This window comes from Cetorhinus maximus, chromosome 2, assembly GCF_964194155.1.
Source record: "Cetorhinus maximus chromosome 2, sCetMax3.hap1.1, whole genome shotgun sequence".
NCBI lineage: Eukaryota > Metazoa > Chordata > Chondrichthyes > Lamniformes > Cetorhinidae > Cetorhinus > Cetorhinus maximus.
Window position 1 is genome coordinate 31,404,571 of NC_135880.1, and position 11,452 is coordinate 31,416,022.

The window sequence follows — 11,452 nt, forward strand, 5'->3', positions numbered from 1 at the left end:
AAAATTACATCCTGTCACTTTCATCTGTTCAAACTGCAGTCAAGTTGAATAGAAGCAGGTTGATGGTTAAAGGAACGTTTGTGCTAATTGCTGGAGCTCTAAAGTCCTGAGGCCTTTTTTTATAGACAGAAATTTGAGTGACTAATAATACATACCATGAGTCATTGGCTTAATTAAGGAATAAAATAAAAGTTACCTTCCTATTTCTGACATTGCTCAATATTTAAATGTAAATTGTGTTCTGGAAACTGTATAGATATGAAAATATGTGTGTCAGTCAAAGGAAAAATAGTTTTGAATAATATTTTAAATGGGATAAAGATAAAATGTCATATGTGGCAGAGAAATGTGATAAACATGAGGCTGATGAGGTCACTCATGGCTCTCATTTGTAGGTAGTCTAACCTACCTCGCACTGTTCTCAGCTGACCACGTCAGCTCCTCCATATATTTGGTTTTTTTTGTTCATCAGTGTCAACTGTGAAATGTGATAAATCTTTAAAGCAGCAACAGGTTGGTATACTGCTGGTTACAGTACTGGTTACCGTAAAATAGACTCATAGACGTTTACAGCACAGATGGAGGCCATTCGGCCCATCATGTCTGCGCCGATCAACAAAGATCTGACTACACTAATCCCATTTTCCAGCGCTTGGCCCATAGCCCTGGAGGCTATGGCAACACAAGTGAATATCTAAATACTACTTAAATGTCACGATAGTTTCTAACTCAGTGTGGCAGTGAGCTCCAGACCCCCAGCATCTTCTGAGTGAACAAATTTCTCCTCAACTCCCCTCTTAGCCTTCGACCTCTTACTTTAAATCTATGCACCCTGGTTATTGACTGCTCTACTAATGGAAAAAGTGCCTTCCTATCCTCCCTATCTATGCCCCTCAATCTTATGTACCTCTATCAGGTCCCCTCTCAATCTTCACTGCTCCAAGGAAAACAACCCCAGCCTATCCAATCTTTCCTCATAGCTCAGACCCTCCAGCCCAGGCAGCATCCTGGTAAATCTCCTCTGCACCCTTTCCAGTGCAATCACATCCTTCCTGTAATGTGGTGACCAGAACTGCATGCAGTGCTCCAGTTGTGGTCTAACCAGCGTTTTATACAGTTATAGCATAACCTCCCTGTTCTTGTATTCTATGCCATGACTAATAAAGGCAAGTACCCCATATGCCACCTTTAACCACCTTATCTACCTACCCTGCTATCTTTAGGGATCTGTGGATTTGCACACCAAATCTTAAGTACTTTCCAGGGTCCTACCATTCATAGTGTAATCCCTTGCCTTGTTAGCCCTCCCCAAGTGCATTACCTCTCACTTTTCCAGGTTGAATTCCATTTGCCTCTGCTCTGCCCACCTGACCAGTCGATTAATATCCTCCTGCAGTTTACGGCTATCCTCCTCACCATTTACCACTCTAACATTTTCGTGCCATCCGTGAACTTCTTGATCATACTCCCAACATTTAAGTCCAAGTCATTTATGTATACCACAAACAGCAAGGGCCCCAGCACCAAGCCCTGAGGAATCCCACTGGAAACAGACTTCCAGTCACAGAAACATCCCTCTACCATCACCCTCTGCTTCCTGCCTCTCAGCCAATTTTGGATCCAAAGTGCCACTTTGCCTTGGATCCCGTGAGCTCTTACTTTCTTGACCAGTCTGCCAAGAGGGACCTTATTAAAAGCCTTGCTAAAGTCCATGTAGACCACATCAAATACATCACCCTAATCAACATCCTGGTTACCGCCACAAAAAAATTTGATCAAATTTGTCAAACACAACCTTCCCTTAACAAATCCATGCTGACTATCCCTGATTAATCCGTGTCTCTCCAAATGCAGATATATTCTGTCCCTCAGAATTCTTTCCAGTAATTTCCCCACCACCAAGGTTAGACTGACTGGTCTGTAATTTCCTGGTCTATCCTTTCCTCCCTTTATTAATAATGGGACAACGTTGGCAGTCCTCCAGTCCTCTGGCACCTCACCTCGGGGCAGAGAGTATTTGAAAATTACCGCCAGGGCCTCTGATATTGCTTCTCTTGCCTCCCTCATCAGCCTGGGATACATCTCATCCAGGCCTGCAGATTTATCCAGTTTTAAGGCCACTAAACCTGCTAGTACCTCCTCTCTCTCTATGTTAATTTCCTCTAATATTTCACAGCCCTCCACCCTGATGTCTTTATCTGCATCGTCCTTTTCCATTGTGAAGACCGATGCAAAGTATTCATTGAGGACTGCACCCACGTCTTCTGGATCCCCACACAGATTACCTCTATGACCCCTAATTGGCCCTACACTTTCCCTATTTATTCTCTTGCTCTTTATATATTTTGAAAAACCCTCTGAGTTTTCCTTTATTCTACCTACCAATGCTTTCTCATGCACTCTCTTAGCTTTCTCAATTTCCTTTTTAAGTTTCCCCCTGCACATTTTATACTCTCTAGGGACCCTGCCGTGTTGTGCCCTCAGTATCTACATAAGCTTCTCTTTCTTTTCTTAATCATAATCTTTATGTCCCATGACATCCAGGATTCTCTGGACTTGGTCCCCCCTTTGACTTTACAGGAACACATTTGCCCTGTACTCTCGCTATTTCCTCCTTGAATGCCTCCCACTGCTCTGACATCATTTTAACTGCAAGTAGCTGCTCCCAGTCCACTAGAGCCAAATTGTATCTCATTTTACTAAAACTAGCCTTTCCTCAGTTTAGAACGTTTATTCCCAGCCCAACGTTATCCTTTTCCATAACTATCCTAAATCTAACTGAGTTATGGTCACTATCTCCAAAATACTCCCCTACTGATACGCCTTCGGCTCATTGCCGAATATTAGGTCCAGAACTGCCCCCTCCCTTGTTGGGCTTTCTACATACTGGCTAAAAAAAGTTCTCCTGGATGCAACTTAAGAATTTTGCTCCCTCCCTACCTTGCACACTAAAACTCTCCCAGTTAATATTTGGTTAATTAAAATCCCCTACTATTACTGCCTTATTATTCTTACACTCTGAAATTTGATTACTATTTGATCCTCTTTCTCTCCCTGACTGTTTAGGGGCCTATAGTGCACACCCAACAGTGTGTTTGCCCCTTTTGTGTTTTTTACTTCTACCCTTATGGCCTCATTTGATGATCCTTCCAGGATATCATCCCTCCTCACTGCTATAATTGATTCCTTAATCAATATTGCGACCCCGCCTCCTCTTCTACCCCTCTCTCTATCTTGTCTGAATATCCTATAAGCAGCCTGAATATCCTATAAGCAGCAATGTTGAGCTGCCAATCCTGCCCTTTTGGCCAAGTCTCGGTCTTATCTATGATATCATACTCCCAGGTGCCTATCTGTGCCCTCAGCTCGTTTATCTTATTCCTCAGGCTCCTTTCATTAAAATATATTCCATTTAGCCTTGCTAAACTCACTTCTTTCTTATCTAGCCTATGTTTCCTCGGCCTTCCAGACTCACTTACTAGCATCTTAACTTCTAATTCCACCCCAGCTTCCCTCCCCTCTGTACAACTTTTCAGGATCCCACTCCCCTGACAATTCAGTTTAAATCTTGTCGCAAATGGCGTTGAGAACTATTTCAGCAGCTATAACAACTACTTGGATTTTTGTAGCATCCTTAAGTGTTAATTACAGGCTAGTTACAGATGAGGAAAGCCATTCAGCCCATCTTGTTTCAGCCACCCAGGGAGATGCTGAAATTGTTTCTTTCCTCTCTCTCCTCCATTTCAGCATCTAGTTGTTTCTGAACAGGATCGGAGAATGGTTACTGCACAAAAGGAGGCCATTTGGCCTGTCATGTCCATGCTGATTTTCTGAGATAGCTCCATTAGTACCGAACATGTGATTTAGGAGCAGGAGCAGGCCACTCGGCACTTTGAGCCCACTCCGCCATGCAATGAGAACACGGCTGATCCAGTTGTAGCCTGACCCGATTGTACCACTCTGTTCCCATTTCCCCATAGCCCTGTAAACCTTTCTTCTTCTTATTAAGATTCCACTGGTGGCCAACCTCTGCTCCCCCACACTGCCCCTACCCATCCCAGCTGCAAGACCTGGGAACACCCCAAGCTTATGTTCTTATCTCGCGGCTAATAGACTTGTCTTGGTGCTGGTGGGCAGACTCTGGGCTGCCCTATCTTTGGCCCATCAGCCCACAGCCAGCTGTCGCATTCTACCCAAACAAGCAAGTGACCGGAGTCCTTGAAAACGCCTGACTCAAAACTCCCGTGCCGGAATACCAACTACTCCTACAGGAATTTAAAATGAACCCTCAATTCCTCCAACTCAAACCCTTGGTGCACCCTGTCTTCACCACATCAGTGGCATTCCTGCCTTCAGTTGAGTAGATAGGCCCTCCCTTAAGCTCTTCTGCTCCTCCGCCTCCCTCTCCTCATTTAAGGACCTCCTTGTCTTTGACCTTTAGGTCATCTTCATATCTCCTTCTGTGGCTCGATGTCAGTTTTGTCTGATTCTTTGTGATAGGAGATTGAAGATTTTTTTTCTATGTTACGCTGTTTAAATTGATTTCTTTCAGAATTCTGCCCACGTTTTCTCAGTAGACATGAGTGATGACCTAGCATAGCTTTCTAATTCTATTTTACTGCCCCTCTTTTTTTCCCCAGGAAGGTCCATCAACTTCATTTAAACATACAGTAAAAGGGAAGTGCTAAAAATCACTAGGTCAAAAAGGAATCTCATTCAGGTTTCTTTTTATTCATTCATTCATGGGATGTGGGCTTCGCTGGCTGGGCCAGCATTTATTGCCCACTCCTAGTTGCCCTTGAGAAGGTGGGGGTGAGCTGCCCTCTTGAACCGCTGCAGTCCATGTGGTGTAGGTACACCCACAGTGCTTTTAGGAAGGGAGTTCCAGGTTTTTGACCCAGCGACAGTGAAGGAACAGCGATAAATTCCCAAGTCAGGATGGTGAGTGACTTAGAGGGGAACTTGCAGGTGGTGGTGTTCCTATCTATCTGCTGCCCTTGTCCTTCTAGAAGGTAGTGGTTGTGGCTTTGGAAGGTGCTGTCTAAGAAGCCTTGGTTAGTTTCTGCAGTGCATCTTGTAGATGGTACACACTGCTGCGACTATGCATCAGTGGTGGAGGGAGTGAATGTTTGTGGATATGTGCCCATCAGTTGGGCTGCTTTGTCCTGGACTGTGTCAAGCTTCTTGAGTGCTGTGGGAGCTGCACTCATCCTGGCAAGTGAGGAGTATTCCATCACGCTCCTGACTTGTGCCTTGTAGATGGTGGACAGGCTTTGGGGCATCAGGAGGTGAATTACTCACCACAGAATTCCCAGCGTCTCACCTGCTCTTGTAGCCACAGTATTTATATAACTGGTCCAGTTCAGTTTCTGGTCAATGGTAACCCCAGGATGTTGATAGTGGGGGATTCAGTGATGGTAATGCCATTGAATGTCATGGGGCGATGGTTAGATTCTCTCTTGTTGGAGATGGTCATTGCCTGGCACTTGTGTGGCATGAATGTTACTTTCCACTTGTCAACCCAAGCCTGGATATTGTCCAGGTCTTGCTGCTTTTGGACATTGACTGCTTCACTATCTGAGGAGTCGCGAATGGTGCGGAACATTGTGCAATCTGGGCTACCAAGTTATGTTTGTCTGTTATTACACAGTCATGCACCCGTTAGATTCCTCCTCCAGACCTAACTGGTAATTCTTTGTGTCCAGGAGAACTATATCTACACCAGAAAATCATAAAATAGCCCTGACCCAGTTAGAGTAAACAACTAGTAACAGTTGATTTCTGTTTCCAAATGTAACTCAAAAATCTGTTGCAAAGGCATTGAGTTCTTAGAAAAGTGATTTATTTAATAAAGCTCAGGACAGAATGTCATTGATAGAATACTAATTTCCACTTTGTAAAGCTATTCATTCAGTTGTTACTTTAGCCAAATGCTAAGATTGTATTTCTAGACCCCACGTCATTAAATCTTTTGGAAAGCAGGCCATCATGGGAATCTGTGTATTAATTATGCTGCACTATTAATGTTCTCAAGGTTTTTGAGTTTAGCAGAATAGGTGAATTTTTGTATTCATTCACGGGATGTGGGCATTGCAAGACCATCCCGTTGCTCTTGAGAAAGTGGTGCGGGTAAGCTGTTGCCTTAAACACAACTGAGTGGTTTGTTAGGCCATTTCAGAGGGCAGTTAAGAATCAATACAAGTAGCAATCTTGAATTTTAATTGTAGCGGGCTCTGTGTATTTATGTTAGTGGGCAGAGGTGTGATCAGAGTATCTGCATGCCATTGAATCTCTATCCAAAATGTGTCCTGATTCTATATCCAACAGCCAGAATTATGCAGGTGATTGGCTATAGGGCATTTGGAAACCTTGATGATTGACGCACACTCCATCAGTTACTGATGGACAATCTGTGGGAAATAGAAATTGAGGTTATGTCCAGAATTGCAAATTAATTTGGATAAAGTTGCCTGAGCATATCCAACCCCTCATGAACATATAGGAAATATAAAAGCTGTTTTGGGCACATTTGACCGTTGATCGATAGCTTGCAATGGACACCTGGCCGACACAGTGACTTAGTCTGCTGACAGAGCTGGACTCCCAAGCTCCTTCCAAACCAAAACTTCTTCAGAGTTCCAGCAGCTCGAGGTTTGTGGATAGAGCACCCTCTCCGGGTGCTTTGTAGAACATCAATGTCTGTACCATACTGGCAGATCCAGCAAAACTTTCTGTACAGTAAATGCTGAGAAAGCTCAGCATGTCTGTCAGCATCTGTGGAGAGAGAAGCTAAGTTAATGTTTTGAGTCCAGTATGAGATATGGCGATTCCCATCATCCGCAGTATTTTGATTTTATTTTTGGATCTGTGTTGTGTTCAGATTTGACAATTGGAAACAAAAATAAAAATACCTGGAAAAACTCAGCAGGTCTGACAGCATCTGCGGAGAGGAATACAGTTAACGTTTCGAGTCCGTATGACTCTTCAACAATTCTTCTTGACAATTGGACTTTGATAGGTGGGGTGACAGCTGTGTGTTAACCTTTTGTTCCTTTTTCTTCCCGCCCACCCTCTCATCTTTCAGATGCTGCTGGAGTTGCTGCTGATTGAGTTATGCCCAGAACTGCGAATTCATTTGGATGAGCTTAAAGTCTGCCCGAGCCTATCCAGCACCTCATGAATATATATGAAGTAAAATGGACCTAAAGTAGTTTTTTTTTAAAAAACACAAGCTACAAACTTTTTTCCAGAAGGACAAGTAAGCCGGGATATATTGATGTTTGATGTTTCGTCTCACACATGACAGATGTAGCACTAAGTGAAATGACTTTATGCTTCAGCATTGCTGAATCAGTGCATAAAGCTACTTACTTTTTCCTTTCATGCTGATATCCGGTAGTTTGTTTCTTTAAGAAGTTCAGATGCCAGTAATTAATGTTGTGAGAAACGGAATAAATATTTTTTAAGACAACTTGAGAATTGTATTATTTTTGTTGGTGGTGCATGTGTCGTATCTAAATTGCAAAGCTCCTCACAGAGGAATTGAACATTCCTTTCTTATCAGTGACCATTGAGTAGCCTCTGTGTGCAATATGTATGTAGATCATTGTGAATATTTTATTGTTAAATAGAACTAGATTTTATTTTTACCAAAGATTTCAATGGTGTAGATGATTTATAAGCAATAAATTATGATGAAAACCTAAACTCTTCAGTGCAAATTTTCTTCTGTTACTCAGTGTCATACAAAATAGGATTTATAATACAGGTTGTTGATTTCTATCATATCTCCTCTTGGATCTCATCTGTTTGAAAAAAAATTGCAATTGCCTCAGATACACCACGCTACCTGCTGCAATGCAACTCAAACAGTTGAAAAGAAAGGAGTTCAGGGTGCGTGCGTGAGCAGCCTGTGGTGATTTTTCTTTCTGACTTTTGCCTCCTGTATAAGGGAAAAATTCTTGATTCCTCTGCAGCAGCATGACTGAAGATTGGAATTGCCGATATGAAGATTCATGAGCACTTAGCCATGATCAATATTTGTTGAAGATCCAATGCACTACATTGTCTTCTTCATTGTAACATTACTAATATACAAGTTGGCATTTGCAAGAATGATGTGGCACAATGAGCATGTTAGTGCCAAGTACATTTTACATTTTGTAACTGTATGCCCAGAGAACTCTGTTCTGGTTCTGAGGAATCCAAATTAGTTTGTGTTCATCTGGTCCAATTGATTGTGATACATAATGTAATTGTCTTAGTCTGTATGCGATTTCACATTGATAAAACAAAGACAATGAACTCTCAAAACCACTGCATTAATCAATGAATGCTCAAAATCAGTCCTGCTGATGGATGTAGATTTGAACCTTTACTGGGAGAATACCAATGACCTACCTACAAAATACTACAATCTTGTTCAACGTTCACTTTTTTTCCTTTCCCCACACCACTGCTGGTCCTTTATAAAAACAGAAAATGCTGCAGAAACTCTGCAAGTCCGGCAGCATCTGTGGAGGGAGAAACAGAGTTAATGTTTCAAGTCTAAAATGACTCCTTTGGAACTGAAGTTAAGTAGAAATGTGATGGGTTTTATGCTCTGGAAAATGGTGGGGAGGGGCAGGTAGAGCAAAATAGGTCAGGAAAGATTAAATGATAAAGATGGAACACAATTCAAAGGGAATGGTAATGATGGTGTTAAATACTAAAGCAGGTATTAATAGTGGAATAAAGGCCAACATTGTCTTAAAGCAAAATAGCAGAATCTGTTCATACCAGAAAGAGGTCAGCACAGGCTGAAAGCAAAAACAACAAAAACAAGAGCTGTTCCTTCAGTTTGAGTTGGGCTTCACTGGAACATTGTAACAGGCTGAGGACAAAAATGTGAGCGTGAGACAAAGATGGTGAATTGAAATGGCAGGTGACAGGAAGGTCAGGGTCATGCTTGTGGACGGAGCAAAGGTGTTCCATACCTAGATCCTGGGAAGGGTTCTCCCTGGACTTGGAAGTTGTTATCAAAACAAATCAAGGTAGTGTGTGACATGGAAGGGAGCTTGCAGGTGGTGATGTTCCCATGCATCTGCTGTCATTGTCCTTCTGGGTAATAGAGGTCATGGATTTGGAAGGTGTTGTCGAAAGAGGCTTGGTGAGTTGCTGCAGTACATCTTGTAGATGGTACACATTGCTGCCACTGTGTGTCAATGGTCAAGGGAGTGAATGTTGACGGTGGTGGATGGGGCACCAATCAAGTGGGCTGCTTTGTCCTGGATGTTTTCGAGCTTCTTAAGTGTTGTTGGAGCTGCACTCATCCAGGCAAGTGGAGAGTACTTCATTACACTCCTGACTTGTGCCTTGTGGACAGGCTTTGGGGCAGTCAAGAGGTGAGATACTTGCTGCAGAATTCCCAGCCTCTGACCTGTTCTTGTAGCCACAGTATTTATATAGCTAATCCAGTTCAGTTTCTGGTCAATGGTAATCCTGAGGATATTGATAGTGGGGGGTTCAGCAATGGTAATGCCATTGAATGTCAAGGGGCAATGGTTAGATTCTCTCTTGAAAGTGATCATTGCCTGGCACTTGTGTGGTACAAATGTTACTCGCCATTTTTTAGCCCATGCCTGCATATTGTCTAGGTCTTGCTACATTTGGACATGGACTGCTTCAGTATCTGAGGAGTCGCGAATGGTGCTGAACATTGTGCAATCATCAGCAAACATCCCTACTTGTGACCTTATAATGGAGGGAAGGTCATAGATGAAGCAGTTTGAAGATGGTTGAGCCAAGGACACTAACTTGAGGAACTCCTGCAGTGATGTCCTGGAGCTGATATCATTGACCTTCAACAACCACAACCATCTTCCTTTGTGCTAGGTATGACTCCAACTAGCGGAGAGTTTCCCACCTGATTCCTATTGACTCCAGTTTTGCTAGGGCTCCTTGATGCCACACTCAGTCAAATATGGCCTTGATGTCAAAGACAGTCACTCTCACCTCACCTCAGATGTTCAGCTCTTTTGTCCATGTATGAACCAAGGCTGTAATGATGTCAGGAGCTGAGTGACCCTGGTGGAACCCAAACTGGGCTTCAGTGAGCAAGTTATTGCCAAGCAAGGGCCACTTGATAGCACTGCTGATGACCCCTTCCATTAATTTACTAATGATCGAGAGTAGACTGATGCGCAATAATTGGCAGATTCTTTCTGCTTTTTGTGTACAGGACATACCTGGGCAATTTTCCACATAGTTGGGTAGATGCCAGTGTTGTAGCTGTACTGGAACAGCTTGGCTAGGGTTCTGTAGCACAAGTTTTCAGTACTATTGCCGGAATATTGACAGGGCCCATAGCCTTTGCACTATCCAGTGCCTTCAGCCATTTCTTGATATCACATGAGTGAATCGAATTGGCTGAAGACTGGCATCTGTGATGCTGGGGACCTCCGGAGGAGGCTGAGATGGATCATCCACTTGGCACTTCTGGCTAAAGATTGTAACAAATGCTTCAGCCTTATCTTTTGCATTGATATGCTGGGCTGCCCCATCATTGAGGATGGGGGTATTTGTAGAACCTCCTCCTCCAGTGAGTTGTTTAATTGTCCACTGCCATTCACGACTGGATATGGCAGGACTTCAGAGCTTAGATCTAATTGTTGGTTGTGGGATCGTTTAGATCTGCCTATCACTTGCTGCTTATGCTGTTAGGCACCAAGTTGACACCTCATTTTTAGGTATGCCTGGTGCTGCTCCTGATATGCCCTCCTGCACTCTTCATTGAACCAGGGTTGATCCACTGCCTTGATGGTAATGGTAGAGTGGGGGATATTCTGGGCCATGAGGTTACAGGTTGTGTTCGAGAACAATTCTGTTGCTGATGGCCCACAGCGCCTCATGGATGCCTAGTCTTGAGTTGCTATAGATCTGTTTGAAATCTATCGTATTCAGCACAGTGGTAGTGACACAACATGAATGGAGCGTATCTTCAATGTGAAGGTGAGACATCATCTCCACAAGGACTGTGCAGTAGCCACTCCTACCGATACTGCCATGGACAGATGCACCTGCGGCAGGCAGGTTGGCGAGGATGAGATCAAGCCTGTATTTCCCTCTTGTTGGTTCCCACACCACCTGCTGCAGACCCAGTTTAGCAGCTATATCATTTAGGACTCGGTCAGTAGTGACACTACCGAGCCACTCTTGGTGATGGACATTGAAGTCCCCACCCAGAGTACATTCTGTGCCCTTGCCACCCTCGGTGCTTCCTCCAAGTGGTGTTCAACATGGAGGAGCACTGATTCAGCAGCTGAGAGAGGGCGGTATGTGGTAATCAGCAGGAGGTTTCCTTGCCCATGTTTTACCTGATGCCATGAGACTTCATGGGGTCTGGAGTCGATATTGAGGACTCCCAGGGCAACTCCCTCCCGACTGTATAACACCGTGCCGCCACCTCTATTGG

General features: G+C 43.6%; 1 protein-coding gene across 1 annotated transcript in view; it reads left to right on the top strand.

Moving 5' to 3' along the window:
* snx25 (sorting nexin 25) overlaps positions 1 to 7,707 on the top strand; it is a 253,050-nt gene extending 245,343 nt beyond the window's left edge. Inside the window, exon 20 of the mRNA XM_078562219.1 lies at positions 7,085 to 7,707. Within this exon, the coding sequence (XP_078418345.1) occupies positions 7,085 to 7,180 (96 nt within the window). The 3' untranslated portion in view covers positions 7,181 to 7,707. The remainder of the gene's footprint in view (positions 1 to 7,084) is intronic.
* Positions 7,708 to 11,452: the final 3,745 nt, after the last annotated feature.